The sequence below is a fragment of the Lepisosteus platostomus genome, chromosome 3 (genome assembly GCF_059453375.1).
Source record: "Lepisosteus platostomus isolate fLepPlt1 chromosome 3, fLepPlt1.hap1, whole genome shotgun sequence".
In the NCBI taxonomy this organism is placed as follows: domain Eukaryota; kingdom Metazoa; phylum Chordata; class Actinopteri; order Semionotiformes; family Lepisosteidae; genus Lepisosteus; species Lepisosteus platostomus.
In genome coordinates this window covers 12,969,917-12,987,665 of record NC_142613.1, presented here as the reverse complement: position 1 = coordinate 12,987,665, position 17,749 = coordinate 12,969,917, and the positions used below count along the sequence as shown (strand labels likewise).

Sequence of the window (17,749 nt, the reverse complement as noted above, 5' to 3'; positions counted from 1 at the left end):
CTGTCAGTATATCTCTGTCTGCATCCTCCTCTGTCTCCTCTTCCTCACCTGTCCTGCTGACCTCTGTCCTCGTCTCGACCCACCTCTCTCTCTGTCCTATCTCCGTCCCTTGCTGCTGTCCACTGCGTGCCCACTCATTCACAGCCAAGCCCAGCGCTGGAAAGGTGTAAGCTCAGCTCAGACCGTCCTTCAGTTTTGGCAGAACGATGCAAAGACTGGCAGACAGAGTGACGGAGGGACACACTGCCCCTGGGGCAGGGAGGGGACCTCATTCGCACAACGAGCAACGCAGGAGGAAATAAGGAAAGAAACCAGAGAGACGGAACACGAGACCCGTAGCGCCAGCTGACATCGGCCAAGCTTCAGCACTGGGAGGAGGCCAGGAGTTCTGGAGAGAGACACCCCCCAGGACTGAAATCAACCCCCCCCCCCCCCACCACCACGTCCCACAAACGCAGAGGCAGCCCAGTCTGTTCCCACTTCATTTCGATTTATTTCATTGCTCAGTTTCACCATACAGTTGTTGTTTTGTTTTTTTTGGTCTGCGAAAACGGTCGACCAGAACACAGCAACAAACCAAACCCGAGCGAAACAAGCACACGAACAAGTGAAGGGGTGCTGACAAGGGGGCAGGAACAGCAGGCCCACGCCCCGCGTTCTCAGGGTGGAGGAGGAAGTGGGGCCCACCTGCGCTCTGCTCCCGGACGCGCGGTCTGGGGAGAAGCAGACCTCCGGTGTCCAACACCATGGAGGACTGTAGGAGCCTCAGGACGCGGGTGTGAGCGCTGGGTATTTCACAATCCTGTCCGAGGAAGAGCACACACTGCAAAACCTGGAGTGGATCGAAACTGCTGAGCAACTGGAACTGAGGGGGGAGTAGACTTCAGGGCTTCATCAGGAATATCCGCCCAACCTCCCCGTTTCTAGGAGTGTGAAAGTCAAGACTCGGGCAGCTCTTCACGGGGGGTCTGCTTGTAAGATTTTACAGTTGAAAATGTAAAAGAAATTTCCTAAACCTGGGGCTCCCTGTGACATTCAAAAAACTCCATCGGGGGCACTGCAGGAGCTCCACTGCCATCCTGCTGTCCCACTGCGCCAGGCCAGCGAGGGAGCGTGGGACACGATTCAGCTCGCTGCCGAGAGCAATGCACTGCCAGAGACGTCGCCCCCTGCAGGAGAGCTGCAGAACTGCACGGCGGGGGCTGAAACGGAGCCTGCGCTGGGCGTCAGCTTGGGTTAAACACACGAGACCTTCACCTCAGTGCCCCCGGTCTCGCTGCGACTCTCTCACAGGGTGCCTGGCTGATTGCAGGACCAAGGCGCCAGGAGCTGCGCAGCCAGAGGCAGCAACACACAGCGGCCTGCGCAGCAGAGAGGCCGCACTGCATCTGAGCCCCGAGTCACGCAGCTGGGGTAACACACCGACAGGGGTGGGCGGGTTATTTTTATCAGTTACATGACCGGCACAGCCAAAACCAGGCCCTTGTGGGCACTTTCTCGAACTCCCTGAGCTCACGCTCGCGGAAGAAGAGCTCAACAGCGGGGCTTCTCTCCCAGTCCGCTGTCAGCCTCAAAATCTGGCAGCCAGACTGGATCCCACGACATTCCATCGTTCCCGACCGAAAACGGAGACTTGTTGCAATAGCTGCCGCTCAGCCCGCACCGTTATGCGGATGTTCTCCCGAAGTCGTGACCCTGCGAGGCCCACGCGGTGCATCATGGGAAGACTGGAGGCGCAGCGCATGTCTGGCTGACGAGACCGCGAGCGCGCAGGCGCCTGGCGCGTCCCAGCGGTCGCCGATAAGGGACAGGACCCCTGCTGCTCCCAACCCCAACCCCAACCCCTGCCGAGACGCTCCCGATCCTGCACTCGAGTGGCCAAGCCGTTCCAACTTGTCCTTTCAGTCCTAAATCTGGCAAGATGGCGAGCTGCATCCTGGGAACTGGTTTTGTCGAAGCTGCGATCGTTATGAATAATTGTTATTACTACTCAAGTGGCCAGACTGGGGAGGAGAGCAATTTTGCACACGGTTCCGCAAGTGTTATTAATGAAAAAAGTAGAAACATTTTTCTCAGACCTGACCACTCTCAGCGGCAATCGGATTATTTGTATGATCCAGAACTAGATTAAACTACTGACAACACCTTGAGACTTCATGAACTGATATCTTGAGACTACTGATAACTGTACTTAGGCCGGAGTAACAGGGAATGATCTTCAGGATGAAAAGCAGACCTAGACTGTTTTTAGTTTCGTCCCAAAAGGTCAATGTGGATTAATCAGATGAGATTCCTCTGATGGAATTATTCACAATGGAATTGTCCCCACCCCCTGCTGTAAACCACACCCCCCACCCAACAGGTCACACCCATCACACTTCCAGCCCCGCCCCCTGTAAATCTCAAGATTGGGTCACCGGACGGGATCATGGAACTGCATCTGTCAGCTCTGAACAGCAGGTCTTCCTCCATTCTTTAGTCTGCAGAGTAAGGGTCAGCGGACAGAGGTAGACAGAGAAATGTACGTAGGAAGGTAGGGATGAACGGCAGAGGGGAGGAGGAACAGCAGAATCATCTTGTGTGGGGAAAACAGCACAAAACGGCACAATAGGAAATTCTCCTCCCTGGGGACACCCCAGGGAAGCGTGAGGGAGGCCGACCCCTCCCTCTCAGTCCAGGGAGCTGCCAGGCCGGGCTCTATGTTCGGACCTGGAACTTGCCCGCTTTGGTCATGTACTTGATGCCTTTGAAGGGTTTGTACTTCTCCCCGTACATGTCCAGACGATTCACCTTCAGACCTGCGGCCAGGGAGAGCGAGAGAGGGAGGAGAGAGAGAGGAGAGAGGAGGGAGAGAGGGTTAGAGAGAGAGAGAGAGAGAGAGAGAGAGAGAGAGAGAGAGAGAGAGAGAGAGAGAGAGAGAGAGAGAGAGAGAGGGAAAAGGATAGAGAGAGGAAGAGAGAAGGGAGAGAACAAGAGAGTGGGGTAGAGAGAGGAAGAGAGGGTGAGAGAGAACGAGACAGGAGGGAGAGGGATAGAGAGAGGAAGAGAAGGAGAGAAGGAGAGAGTGGAAGACAGGCAGGAGAGAAGTGAGAGAATGAGAGAGAGGGGTAGAGAGAGGGAGAGAATGAGAGAGGAGGAAGAGGGAGAGAATGAGAGAGGAGGGAGAGGGAGAGAGAGAGGAAGAGAGAAGGGAGTAGAGAGGGTGAGAGAATGAGAGAGGAGGAAGAGGGAGAGAATGAGAGAGGAGGGAGAGGGAGAGAGAGAGGAAGAGAGAGGGGTAGAGAGGGTGAGAGAATGAGAGAGGAGGAAGAAGGAGAGAGAGAATGAGAGTGGAGGGAGACAGAGAGAGAGGAAGAGAGAAGGGAGAGTGGAAGAGAGGCAAGAGAGAAGTGAGAGAATGAGAGAGAGGGGTAGAGAGAAAGTGAAAAGGGAAGAGGGGAGAGGAGAGGAAGAAGGGAAAGGCAGGAAGAGATGAGGAAGAACAGAAGAGGGGAGTTGAGAACACAAGACGTTTCGCCATTCATATTGTACTGCAGTGCTTCCCAGCCCTGGACTTCCAGCTTTTGCTCCCGATTAGTATGTTTTTTTCTTTGAAATGGCCGTTTATTTACGTATACAGGGGAGAATGAAGAAGAGTATACTCGTGGGCCAGTCGCCTTTTAACACATCACAGGCAGCACAGCCCCATACCGCAGCCCCGCGAGCCTGCAAGCCCCCAGGAGGCCACAGGGGGGCGCTGCGTCACCGAGAACTGGGAGAGCTCTGGCCGACAAAACCCACTCTACCCTCAGCCAGTTGTGTGCCTGGGGGATCCTGGTCACAGCCGGCTGGCGACTAGAGCCAGGCTCGAACCCGCGATCGCACAGTGCAGCCTACACTCGGGCGAGTGTCTTTACTCAGGAGGCCTCCGGAACAAAAACCAGGAGCCAGGGTTCCCCCAGGATCAGGGCTGGGAAGCACTGGTGTGTTGTCTCGGGGGTTCTCAAATTCAGAGCTCAGCACAGTGACCAGTCCGACAGTGAGCACCTGTGCCCAGGGCGTTTCACTCCACCTGGTGGACAGAGTGTGCCATTACAGAAAGCGACGCGCACAGCACGGAGAACGCTTGATTACCGGAGATGGCGAGTTGTTGTATCTTGAACTGGATGTTAATCGTCGGATTCTCATCAGGTTTGGAGGCCCCGGCCTGCAGGCTCATAGTTCCCTTCAGACTGGGCAGTTTCTGGGGGTTGATCTTCCCAACATCCCACGTCAGCATCTATACAACACGCACAGTGTTAGGCAAAGCGTGCGGAGGCGATTACCATTAAACTCACTGTATAAAATTAAATGTGTTACGTTATGGACAGCTGCACGCCGGCCTGGAGACCAGACGGGGGTTACCTTGGTGACGGGGTCGAACGTGAAGGTGCCCTGCGAGGGGGTGAGGTTGGCGGTCAGCACGCCACGGGGCAGCTGGGAGGTCACCAGCACAGCCTCCACCGCCTTGCCCATGGTCTGCTTGGGCCCCAGGGTCAGCTCGAAGCGCCCCAGGGAGCTGCCCTCCCGGAAACTGATGTTATGCTTCACGTAAACTGGGATAGCCACCAAGCTGGGGGGGACAGCAGCGGGGAAAGGGTTAACACTGCCGGCACAGCGCGGCTCCCAGCACCCCCAGAGTGCAGGCAGGGCTGGCACTGAGCCAGAGAGGAGACGCAGGGCAGTGCAGTCTGTGCAGCTACCTTGCAGCTCATAACTAACCCAGAGCAGCTAGATGGTCAGCCACTGAGCTGCATGGCCAGGCAGTGAGACACTCACCAGCCATACTGACCGGCCGGCAGAGAGATACTATTGAAGAACATCAGACATACAGGTGGAGGGTCAGATCACCTAGCAGAGGGTCAGATCACCTAGCAGAGGGTCAGACCAGCCGGCAGAGGGTCAGACCAGCCGGCAGAGGGTCAGACTGGCAGGCAGAGGGTTACTATTGTAGAACGTCAGACATACAGGTGGAGGGTCAGACCACCTGGCAGAGGGTCAGATCACCTGGCAGAGGGTTACTATTGTAGAACATCAGACCGGCTGGCAGTGAGTTACTCAGAGAGTCATTATCAGAGGGGACAGCAAGACTAGAAGGTCAAACAGTCTGTGTATAAGCCAGTCAGCCACTAAACCCTGTCAGACTGTCAGCCTAATGTGCCCGGCAGACAGACTACAGCCTGTGCCCAACAGCTGGTCTTGATAAGAGCCAGCTACGGAGACCAGGGCTGACGTGGCCTGACTCACTTCTGCGAGCTGACGTGGTAGGACAGCAGGCGGAAGTTGCCGTCGGGGGGGATGAAGGACAGGATCCTCTCGGCCTCCCAGCGCTTGAAGCGAACACATGGGTGGAAACTGACATCGTCCAGGAGACGTGGGTTCTGTGGCAGAGAGACGAGGGGAGAGACTCAGAACGAACACAGTCGGACACGCAGAGGCGCACCAGCGGGGTGGCTAAACAGCCAGAGGGAGGCGCTCTAACCATGAAGGAGAGGGTGAGATCGGGCATCCCCGACAGCTTCACACAGGCATCGATCACTCCCTGGATCTCGGCGGTGATGGTGGAGCCTGGGCGGACAGAAGGCGGGGAGGGAGGTTAGAGGGAGCGCCCGAGAGGAGGGGGAAGGGGGAGAGGCTATATCAGCCAGGTACCTGACTTGTCGATGATGGCGTCGATCTCCTCCACCACGTCGAAGTAGGCCTCGTTGTTGGTGTACTTTACACCAGTGCGGCGCCACGGCACCACTGACAGCTGGCCAGTCGGGAGCTGCTCTCCCACGTTGGTGCTGCCTGCAACACAGCAGAAATCTCACCACACATTCACTTAACAACACCGTAACATCACAGAGAAACTTTGTCAAGTCCCAGTCATACTGTCCCTAAACAACAGATCTACAACAAGTAGACCACAACTAACTGATACACAATAAAACAAGTCTTGGTCCCACTCCCCAAATTCTGCTGCACTCAGTCCCTCCAGACGCCCTCTTGTGATGGACTTAGCTCAGTAACTTTGAATCCCAGTCTGCCTGCCTCTCAGTTTTAGTCCTCTTGTCCCTCTGTCACAGTCAGCTCAGAAACATTCAGTGCCAGTCCTCTTGTCCCTCTGTCACAGTCAGCTCAGAAACATTCAGTGCCAGTACTCCTCTCCCTCAGTCGCAGTCTGCTTATTAACATTCAGTGCCAGTACTCCTCTCCCTCAGTCGCAGTCTGCTCAGTAACATTTTTCCCAGTCCTCCTGTCCTTCAGTCGCAGTCTGCTCAGAAACGTTCAGTCCCAGGACTCCTGTCCCTACGTCGCAGTCTGCTCAGAAACATTCAGTCCCAGGACTCCTGTCCCTACGTCACAGTCTGCTCAGAAACGTTCAGTCCCAGGACTCCTGTCCCTACGTCACAGTCTGCTCAGAAACGTTCAGTCCCAGGACTCCTGTCCCTACGTCACAGTCTGCTCAGAAACGTTCAGTCCCAGGACTCCTGTCCCTACGTCACAGTCTGCTCAGAAACGTTCAGTCCCAGGACTCCTGTCCCTACGTCGCAGTCTGCTCAGAAACATTCAGTCCCAGGACTCCTGTCCCTACGTCGCAGTCTGCTCAGAAACGTTCAGTCCCAGGACTCCTGTCCCTACGTCGCAGTCTGCTCAGAAACGTTCAGTCCCAGGACTCCTGTCCCTACGTCACAGTCTGCTCAGAAACGTTCAGTCCCAGGACTCCTGTCCCTACGTCACAGTCTGCTCAGAAACGTTCAGTCCCAGGACTCCTGTCCCTACGTCGCAGTCTGCTCAGAAACATTCAGTCCCAGTCCTTCTGTCCCTCAGTCGCAGTCTGCTCAGAAACATTCAGTCCCAGTCCTTCTGTCCCTTAGTCACAGTCTGCTCAGAAACCTTCTGTCCCAGTCCCTCTGTCCCTCAGTCTCAGTCTGCTCAAAAACATTCAGTCCCAGTCCTTCTGTCCCTTAGTCACAGTCTGATCAGAAACTTTCAGTCCGAGTCCTTCTGTCCCTCAGTCACAGTAAGCTCAGTAACATGCAGTCCCAGTCCTCCTATCCCTCAGTCCCAGTCCTCCTATCCTTCAATCCCTGTCTCCTCAGAAACATTCAGTCCAGATCCCTCTGTCTCAGTCTGCTCTGTCCCCATCAGTCTGCAGCCCCCAGGACCCCCGAGTGTGAGCGCCCCAGCCCTGCCTGTGATAGTGTTGACGACAGTGCGCAGGATGGTGGGGGGCTTGATTAGCTCCTTCAGGATGTTGGACTCAGTGGCCAGCGGGAAGCCATTATCCAGCATCTCCTCCAGCAGCTCATACACAACCACAACATTGTCCTTGATGGCTGCCTCTGAGCACACTCCAAAATAGTCCTGTGGAAACGGAGAAAGGGGGTTAAGGTTAGAATAGAAAACTGCAGAGAAAGAAAAAAAAGGATTGTGCAACTAGAGAGAGCTGGCAATAGACCACACAGAAAGCTCACAAAAACAGCACCAATGATGAAGAAAGATAAAGCACACGGGAATAAAAACACAAAGCTAAGATACATGAACTTCTGCATTTTGACTTATATGGCCTATATTCCATCTTCAAGCAACAGTTCTGGGAAGGCTGTGATTTCATGGCATGGCTTGCTAGTGAGCAGTGCCTCTTGGGAATGTGTGCCAGACTGTGCCCCCAGTGCGTTTCCACTAGCAAATGTGACTTCATCTACCGAGAGGCTAGAAGGAAGCCTTCCGAAATATGCATGCCATGACAGGAGTATACCCACACATTCTGCAATGACTGTGCACCCAGTAATAAAGACTATACACTGCCGCCCAAAATACACTGTGGGCAAGGAATGTAACAGGGCTGCATGGCTGAGCTGTAAGGTGAACAACAGAATAATAAGATCAGTGATAAATATAGCTTCCTTGAGACAGCCTGGACACCTGAGGAGAGGCAAGAACCAGGACAGACAGGCAGTCAGAGACAGACAAACTCACATGGACACGACAGAACAGTCCCAGTGATCAACACAGACAGACTCACCAGCACAGACTTCCCCAGAGACAGAGAAACAGATGCAGGCAGGGGCACAGACAGAGATATACCAGGCTGGGACACAGACAGAGGGACACCAGGCTGGGACACAGACAGAGGGACACCAGGCTGGGACACAGACAGAGGGACACAAGACTGGGAGACACAGGCAGGGAGACACCAGGCAGGGAGACACCAGGCAGGGACACACCAGGCAGGGACACACCAGGCAGGGACACAGACAGAGAGACACCAGGCAGGGACACAGACAGAGAGACACCAGGCAGGGATTCAGACAGAGAGACACCAGGCAGGGACACAGAGCCCTCCTCTGACCTGGAAGGTGTCCACGACCCTGTGCAGGAACTCGATGACGAAGAGGGGCGGGACCTCGCTCTGGATGACAGCCACGAAGTAGATGCGGTGGCGCAGCACGCTGATGAGGTAGTGGTGTGGCGTGGGGATGACGGGCGGCACGTTCTCCGGCTCCGACGCCCGCTCCTGCGCCTCGAAGAAGTAGTCGCACACGGAGCGGCTCACCACGCTCTTCCAGTGCTTCTCCAGGAAGATGTCGCCCGAGGAGTTCACCAGGAACAGGCTGTGGATCATGGTGCCCGCCTCTGACCGGCAGTCTGTGTGCCTGTTCACCTGATCGTCTGTGTGTCCGTATCCGGCTGTCTCCCTGACTATCTGACTATGTTTCTGACTGTCTGCCTGACTATCTGCCTGTCTCCCTGACTATGTGTCTGACTGTCTCCTTGACTATCTGGCTGTCTCCCTGACTATGTGTCTGACTGTCTGCCTGACTATCTGCCTGTCTCCCTGACTATGTGTCTGACTGTCCGCCTGACTACGTGTCTGTCTGCCTGACTACGTGTCTGACTGTCTGCCAGTCAGTATGTCTGTGCTTTTGCGGACTGTCTGCCTGGCTGTGGTCTGTTGGTCTAGTGACACTCTTCCCAGTCTGCCATGCTGTCTGTGGAGTGACTCTTCATTCGCCCTGCCACACCGCACCTGGAGGGCAAGAACAGAGAGTCAGAGCAGGTCAGGGAAAGAGAGAAACTGGGGGAACTAGGCAGAAAGCAAGCGAGTGATGGACAGAGGGGGAGGCAGACGAAAGCAGGAGAGATACAGAGGAGGCAGCCGGAGTGAAGGTGCTGCATTATTCATATTCAGCGGCGCTGGGGTGTCAGGTGCGCTCCGTGGACCGTGACACTCCCCTCTGACACGGGCGCGCACACGCACTCTGCCAGATCTGCCGACAGACTTCCGTTCTGCTTCGCTTCAACCTTTCAGGGTCTGACGTTCCTCCAGCCGCAAAAGGAAGGAAAAGTAATTCGCATATCCGTGTCACTCCAAGAGTAACTGAGAATCAGGTGGAAGGGCGGATAGACAAGGCGTCTTGGTACACCCCGTCCCAGTTCCAGCGCGTCACCCCCGTTCTGCACATTTATTTTCCAGTGTGATGCGGGCCATAGGCCCACGATAAGCCCCCCCCTTCTCTTTTCTCTCTCACACGGGAGTCTTGTGATAAAAGAGCCGTCCCCCCCACCCCCACCTCAAGCGCTCCAGCCTCCCAATTCCCGAAAAGCTCAAGCCAGACCCCAGAGAGGGGAGAGAGGAGGGCAACGGCGGTGGACCCGCCACGAATCGAGCCGCCGGTTATCGAGATATTCCAGACCCTGCTCACCCCCTGCGTGTCCTGCGATCCTCCGTAGACCACCGTTAAACGCTCCTCTTCTTTCAATGGATATCCAAGAGCTGTCGCTTCCTTCTCCGTTATGCGTAACGATTGGGACCTCGTCTGCTGACAGCCTACGGAGCCAATCAGAAGAAGGGGTGAGCGAAAGAGGCCCGCCTCTCCTTAGCAGCTATTGGCCGTGGGGCGTTTGCCTTTCTTTGATTGTGTACGCCATTGGTCAGTCGCCCGTAAACATCAAGGGTTTTCTATGGTGGTGATTGGTTCGGCTTTCCGAGCCCCGCCCGGGTCCGGGTCGCTGTCCTGTTGATATGGTGAAGGCGCTTGCTGTAAAGAGTCAGATGATTTTGTGCGGGTCGCTGTGTGGGGCTTAGCACCTTACTATCTTTCGCTGGAAGGAACTATATGACCACCATACACTGGTGCGGTTTTATCAGTGGGCAACAGAATAATTAAACCCGGACTCGACTCTGCGTAAGCTGGAAACGAGGTTGTCAATGTTGCACGAAAGGAGCCGATTTCACGATCTCGCAAGCCTGACGCTAACTGCTGTGGGATGCGGAGACCTCTTAAGCAAAACCGGGCTGGTTCTGTAAGTGGTGTAGGGTGGGCCAATAGGTGGCGCTCTTCCCGATGGAGCAGAAATTCCGCTGGAACTGTAAACATTGTGATAATTGTCTCTGCCTTTTGCAACACTGTGATTAATTGGTCCTGACCATAAAGCTCTTTGAAACTGGAATTTGTTTGGCGATTCAGGACGCTGTAATGTAGGAGGGACCGTCCTTGGGATCCAGTATTAGCCTTGGGTCCTGACTCGGTGTGCCAGTGAAAATGACAGTCCGGGGTGGTGTTGTCTGGCCTCCCTAAATATCCCACTTGATTTAATTGGCGGAGCATATATGAAGGATACACGGCATTCTTTGTCCGAAACTTTAATTTGGTTGGGATCGTAAAAAAAAACTCTGTTGTTTGATGATTTAAGCAGTCTTAAAGAGACTTCTCGAAAAAACACATTTAGAGGGTTACAACGGGATCTTTTTTCTCTCATAACTCTTTCTGGAATCGAAACCTTTTTGGAAAGAGTCCCGTTGGACGTTTGTGCGCATATTATATTTAAGTCCGACCACACATTTGATTTCTATGGATGCATGCCTCGTTAGGATTTAAACGAATTAAAAAGACGATGGTGTTGTATCTCGGCACGAGTGTTTATAGAGTTCGCGAGGCTGCGAACGCTGAACATTTTTCGATCCTAATTGACAAAAACCCAACGTCGCTGATTTATTTTCGGTTGTGCGTTTGCAAAATACTTTGCTCTTCTATGTTAACACCGATTGTATCCCTCTGCTTGCACAGCAAATAAAAAATGACGGCAGAAATCTTGACGCCATTCACCTCTTTTTGCCTTAACCAGTGAAAGCACTTCTGGGAAGAGCGTTGTAGCAGTTCATCTAAAGCCCACAAGGTGGGAGGAGAGAGCTGGATCGAAGGTGGACAGCGAATTGGCGATGCAGTCTCGTCGCCCGACGGAGGTCGATGGCATTAACAGCCAAGTTGCAGACTTCGACTGCTGCAGTACCTTTGCCGTTGTCGTTTTCAATTAACAAAAAAACTCGTTTCAAGAAGGTGATGCTCTCACATGCTTCAAAAGAACACTCTCTAAGTTAATAGAGCCGGAACACAAACAGTTCGCATCCCCCAAAAACAGCCGTCTTGTCCCTGGGAGTCAGGGTCTTTGTGTAAAAGTACGAGGTGGAAGTATGAAAGCATGTGTCAGTGTGTGTTTGAGCGCCAGTGTGTTTCAGTGGGAATTGTGCAGCTCCTCTCTCTGACAGACGGGCAGAGCGAAGACGGCTTACGGGTGGAACAATGGGGTCCTTTCACTGAGCCGACACCCCCCCCCCCTCAAGTTTTGTGGCCTCCTGTCACCGTGGCAACCCCCCCAGGGAGGGGGCAAGTACTGACGGGCAGCTGGAGGAGAGAGGAGCAGAGGAAGGAAAAAGAGAGGCAGAGAGCGGGAGACTGAGGTCCCGGGACTGATGACCAGCAGGTGTCCGGGGCAGCTGGGAAACAGGTCTCGCAGGAAAATGAAGGGGCAGGCGCCACACCAGACAGAGCCTCGCACCCCACCTCCCCCCTCCCTTCATGTCTGAAAGAAGGGAGATCCTTTCACGCTTTTCGGGACAGTCCACGTGAGGCCCGCTCTCGCAGCTGGGCCGCGTCGCTCAAGGATTTCAGATCAGCGAGACGGACAGACGGCTGTCCCTCTCTCCCTGCCCGGCTCTCCTCGTTTCACACTTGCACTCAAACCTGCACGGTGTACACGGGCTTAAAAAGCACAGGAAGAACGGATTGCCCCAGACACAAACGTGAGGAAGTACTGGAATGATAATCAGCCTGATCACCAGCGATCAATACCACAGGCGGCAGCCGGGGCTGGAGCCTTTTCAGTCCAGACCGTGAGGAGGCGTGTATCCTGTACCTGAAATCCTCCAAGATGTTAACGAGGTGAACGCAGCTGGTCGGACGCACTTCAAGGTCACGAGTGCAATGACGATTGGGGTGTTTAGGTCCGACAGCAGGGGGCGCTCCTTCACGCAAGGGCATCTGGTGAGGCGCTCTGGGCAGAGTTCCAGGATGGGGCAGACGAGATGGCACCAGCGGCCGTATTTGCCACCCTCCTGGCGGGCCCTCCTGTGTGGGCCTACGCCGCACCGTTCGGCCTGGCCAGCGGGCCCGGGACGTGGGCTCGGGCTCGGCTAGCAGGGGCGGGATCGACCCGGTTCTGGTGCTGCGCAGGTGTTCAGAGCACGTGAACTCCGCTAACTCGCTCTCTCTTCCTTTTCCACTCGGTCCGCTTGCCGTAATGGGCTGGGGACCATCTGTCCCTGTTAACACAAAGCCCTAGCCGGGGTGTGGGTGTGTGTGTGTGTGTGTGTCAGTCCGAGCTGGATCAGTGGGCAGGGCCAGTAGCTCGGAGCTGTGTGTCTTGCTGTCCTGCGCTGGTAGTCCCTCTCTCCCTCTCCCTCTCCCTCTCCCGCTCAGGGTGTGGGGCGGCGCTACTGTGAGTCAGACAATAACAACATCGCAGAACAAAACAGAGCGAGGGAGAGATCGCACCATTGAAGGCCCGCTCGGGGGCGAGGAGGGAGGGAGGGAGGGAGATTAAAAACTCACTCCTGCGGGCTGGAGCCCCCTTCTCTCCTCCTTCTTTCGATTTTGTTTCTCGAAAACGTACAGAATGCAGCCCGTGTGCGCAGTTCTCTCTCCCGGGGCTGGAGCTGATATCTGAGACAGTGTTCACACCCTCCCTCTCCTGTCCCTTCCCTGATGCAGAGAGAGAGAGAGAGAGAAACAGAGCGACTGACTGTCCAAGAGGCCAAGAAACACGAAACAGCTGGCACCTCTGAGGCCCGGAGACAAAGGAGCTCGGTACAGTTTGTGTCAATTACTAATGAGAAAAAACAACCTTTATTCTGGAAGGAATCCTTAAGATCTGAATAATAATAATCGCTTACACTTATATAGCGCTTGTCTGGACACTCCACTCAAAGCGCTTTACAGGTAATAGGGACTCCTCTCCACCACCATCACCAGTGTGCAGCCCTCACCTGAATGATGCTCCAGTCTGCTCACCACACACCAGCTCTCAGTGGGGAGGAGAACAGAGTGATGAAGCCAGTTCAGAGATGGGGATTGTTAGGAGGCCATGATTGGTAAAGGCCAGTGGGAAATTTGGCCAGGACGCCGGGGTAACATCCCTTCTCATTTCGAGAAACACCCTGGGATTTTTAATGACCACAGAGAGTCGGGACCTTGGTTTTACGTCTCCTCTGAAGCACGGATCCTCTTTTTTTTACAATATATCTGAAGCCTAAACGCAATATGAATTAATACATGACAATGCTGGATGACGTGTTTTGACTTAACTGCAAAGTACAAATGCGATCTGAAGGTGTGACACGTGTGACACGATGCCTGTCTGAGGCCAAGCAGTCGGCATTGCATCTGCGTTGCACAGAGTATAGTGGCACGTGATGAACTCACACGGGCTGTAAAAACGTTTACAGGGGGCCATACTAAGTGAGTGCGGTCTGGAAAATGTGAGATCACAATTATAATAAAGCTGCTGATTTTAATATCTGTGCCAGAATCAGTCGTGTAGGACACCGCAGTAAAGTGTAATATACTGTAAATGCTATTATTGGCTGGGTGTTGTGTTGTGAAGAGGAGCTGGCCAGCCAGCCACCCTGCTGTTCGCTGAGGCTGTAGTGCCCAGTGCCCGGCTGCACTGCAGTGAGAGAGCCAGGCAGGAAGGTGTCCACTCTGACGGCCAGCTGGAGGGGGCGGGGCTCGGCTCAGCTATCCATTATTAATGAGGCATGGCGCCACTGTGCTGCTGTTCAGCGGCGAGGCCAGGAGTCTGGGGGCGGGGGGAGCGGGGTGGGGTAGAATCTTTTACCACGTGGTCCTGATCTGCAGCCATGAAGAGTTCACGTACGTGGGGCAGGTAGCAGGCCCAGCAGACGCACGCACCCAGCTCTGCTGCTACCCGAGAGAATCTGGACACTGCACCAGGGCCAGGACTGGGAGACTGGGGGGGGGTTCTTTTCCTTTTTAGCACCAACTGGGTTTTGGTTTAACACCACCCTACACGGTATCACAGATTGCTCCAACATGGGCAAGTCAGAAAGATAAAAAAATGGAAGAGGCCATTTGGCCCATTTAGGTCTTTAGATAGAAGTTCATTAATCCAAGGATCTCATCCAGAGCTTCGGCTTCAACAATGTGGCTGGGCTGCTTGTTCCACACTCCTACAACCCTCTGGGTAAAAAGTGCCTCCTGTTCTGGGTTTTAAATGTATTTCCACATTGATTAGGTCTTCTCTGTTCAAGACTAAAAAGATTCAGTTCCTTCAGGCTGCCAGTGCTGAAAGCGCTTCCTTTCTGGGACCTGGAATATACCAGGTTATTCTTCATTGGACTGATTCCAGAGCAATACCTTCTTTGTTAATTGGTGATCAAATTGTTTACAATATTCTGAAAGTGTTATTTGGGCAAGGCACTGTAAAATGTCAACATAACACCTCTTTATTTACATTTACTTTTAACTTTCCTAAAGCTTTCTTTGCCTTATTTATTGTATCTTCGCATTGTCTAAAGTAGGAAAGCAATTTGTCAACATAATTACCTAATTGTTTTTCATAGGAAACATCTTCAAACTCAGGATTTCCTAAGTGTATATTATTACTACCTACAAGTAAGACTCTGCATCAGCCACATGTTTGTCCGGTCTTGAATTTTGTTTGTCTTGAATAGTTTGCTGACTATACCAGATTTCTACTGTAGTTGGTCCTAACACAGATACCTGTGGCACTCCGCTGATGACATCATCTCTCAGCGACGTCTGTACCAGCACAGGGGAGAATGGGCAGCTAAGGTCCTTTGACATGCCTAGTTCAAAGGCCAGTTCTGAATCAATGAAAATCAAACAGTTAGTCCCAAAGTAATATCAAAATCCAACAGTGCGTACAGGACTTAATTAGGCAAATAACCTCTGCTAATCAACATACAGTTAAAGAGTCAATAAAATATTGGTTTCACCTAAAAGCACTGACCAGAAATCCCACAACCATGAGCGAAAAGCTGAGCCCACAGAAGAGTCACAGCTCACTGCCCTGAGTCATGTCCACAGCAATCAGCAATCATGTCTACAGAAATCCCCAAATTCCTACACCTGCCAGAATCAGAACAGCACCCAGTCCTACTGGGAGAGGGAGGAGAGAACTCAATAGAGCTGTAGCCCAGTGTGTGATCTCCTGTTTAAGCCTGAGGAATAGTGAGGGATCCTCTCAAATTAATAATAATATTACATTACTGTTGTAAATGTTTGCAAATACCTTGCTAATTGTTGTTGCTTTGGCAGCATCCTAATTCGTTGGTCATGCCAATAAAGCTTGTTGAATTTGAAATGATTTTTTTCTCCATTTAATCAAATAATTAGTTCCACCAGCTGACAAAGTGAGTGCTCGGGGCTGAAACCGAGGCCCAAGATGTCCCAGCAGCCCCTGCAGGAGCAGGGGCCAATACCTTTGGTCTACAGCAATGGATAAGACAGCACTCCAGCAAAGAGACAGAGAGAGGGCTGGCTGCTCCCCAGGGTGGTTTCCCTGGCGAGTCCCTGGCTTTCAGGCTTCATACTAGGCCGCAGTGTGTTCCCCAGCTGCTGTCCATCCCCTTCACTTTTGGGGGGGGGGGGGCGGTTGAGGGGTTGAGGGATGAAGGAAAGAATAGGGATGGCTGCTCTCTGCAAGCCGGACAGGACAGGCTTGGAAATTTCCGTCTAGTCTCAACCCCCCCTTCCAGACCAGGATGGGAGGAGTAGAAGGTGGGGGGGGTGGTGGTAGTTGTGTGAGTGTGTGTGTGTGTGGGGGGGGGGGTATTCAGGGGGTTGGCAAGAGGCCAGCTCCAGCAGGAAACTCCCTGGTTCACACGGACAAAAGCAGCTTTAGCTTTGACACAGGATCACCAGCACCCCTCCCTCCCCTTCCTGCTGCCCCAGAGCTGGAGCAGAGAGGAGCTGGGCTCCGCGCTCCCCCCGTCGGGCCTGCGCTGTGCCACGGCACTGAGTGACCCCCAGACAAGAACAGAAGAGGGGCTGCAACCTGCCAGGACTCCCTTTGTTCCAGCTCAAATTTCATTTCTTTAAAGGCTCCGGGCCTCAGTCACCAGGCTGGGAAGTCCGTTACAGACATCCACCGCTCTTTGTGTAGAGAAGTGTTTCCTCTTCAGTGTCCTTAATGAGTTCTCTTTGTAGTTTCCAAACTTTAGCTTGTGTTCTTCTCTCTCCAAACACCTTTGCGTTCTTCCATCAAATCTCTCAATCACCTTTATTCTAGACTGAGGAGATTTCCTTTGCCCTCTGTCTGACAATCCCTTGACACCAGAGTATTTTCTCACTGCTCTTCTTTCAACTATTTCTAAAGCTATAATAACCTTCCTGTGTTTTGGTGACCAAAGCTGTACACAGTATTCAAAGCGAGTGCATTGTTAAGCATGAGCTTAACTTCCCTGGGGTTAGGTTTCAGAGTTTTGGCGATACTGTATACTATATCATCATTTCCTTTTGTGTTGCAGCTCTGTTTTCCCTCCATGAGGGCAGACAAGCATCTGCAGAAACACTTTCACGTGACGCTTCCTGTGGATCAGTGAAGTGTACACAGCATGTGCACGTTGCACTTATCAATGTTAAATTTCATTTGCAAAGTACCAGATTCTGTGATTCTGTTGAAATATTTCCTTAATTCTCTTCTGCTCTTTCTGTGTTGTTGCCACTCCCCCTGTTTTGTATCATTTTCCATCCATTTTCTTTCAATTCAGGGTCGCAGGGGAGCCAGAGCCTATCCCAGCAAGCAATGGGTGCAAGGCAGGATACCCCCTGGACAGGACGCCAGTCCATCACGGGGCAGGTAGACATGCACACACACTCACAACAGGGCCAATTTTCCCAGGAGCCAATTAACCTCCCAGTATGTCTTTGGGCTGTGGGAGAAAACCAGGGCACCCTGGAGAAACCCATGCGAACACGCGGAGAATGTGCAAACTCCATGCAGACAGCACCCGTGGTGCTGAATTGAACCCAGGGTCCCAGCACTGTGAGGCAGCGATGCTAGCCACTGCACCACTGCGCCACTCAAATCCAGATTTCTCTTGGAAACACTGAACGGACATGGGCTTCCTGGCAAAGGAAAGGTGAGCTGTCATAATAATAATAATAATAATTAATAATTGCTTACACTTATATAGCGCTTTTCTGGACACTCCACTCAAAGTGCTTTACAGGTAATGGGGACTCCCCTCGACCACCACCAGTGTGCAGCCCCACCTGGATGATGGCCATAGTGCGCCAGAACGCTCACCACACATCAGCTATCAGCGGGGATGAGAGCAGAATAATGAAGCCAATTCATAGATGGGAATTATTAGGAGGCCATGATTGGTAAGGGGCAATGGGAAATTTGGCCAGGATGC

General features: G+C 53.1%; 1 protein-coding gene and 1 long non-coding RNA gene across 7 annotated transcripts; one reads left to right on the top strand and one right to left on the bottom strand.

Annotated features, from left to right (window-relative positions):
- Positions 1-473: 473 nt before the first annotated feature.
- On the bottom strand, positions 474-9,845 carry ap3m2 (adaptor related protein complex 3 subunit mu 2). Of its 6 annotated transcripts, none has more exons than XM_088624553.1 (10): positions 9,711-9,845; positions 8,867-9,034; positions 8,357-8,754; positions 7,197-7,368; positions 5,671-5,808; positions 5,501-5,586; positions 5,266-5,399; positions 4,384-4,591; positions 4,114-4,258; positions 474-2,798 (listed from the first exon to the last, which is right to left on the bottom strand). In XM_088624553.1, exons 3-10 carry the CDS (start codon positions 8,627-8,629, stop codon positions 2,698-2,700), a joined length of 1,257 nt encoding a protein of 418 aa, XP_088480679.1. In that variant the 5' UTR covers positions 8,630-8,754; positions 8,867-9,034; positions 9,711-9,845; the 3' UTR covers positions 474-2,697. The 6 variants fall into 6 exon arrangements, with proteins under 6 accessions (XP_088480679.1, XP_088480675.1, XP_088480676.1 ...); XM_088624549.1 differs by having other exon boundaries at positions 8,357-8,818; positions 8,875-9,034; XM_088624550.1 differs by having other exon boundaries at positions 8,357-8,766; positions 8,875-9,034.
- Positions 9,846-10,030: 185 nt separating this feature from the next.
- On the top strand, positions 10,031-15,690 carry LOC148674441 (uncharacterized). Its single transcript, XR_015935308.1, has 2 exons — positions 10,031-10,311; positions 11,134-15,690. It is a non-coding gene; the product is annotated as an uncharacterized LOC148674441 (long non-coding RNA).
- Positions 15,691-17,749: the final 2,059 nt, after the last annotated feature.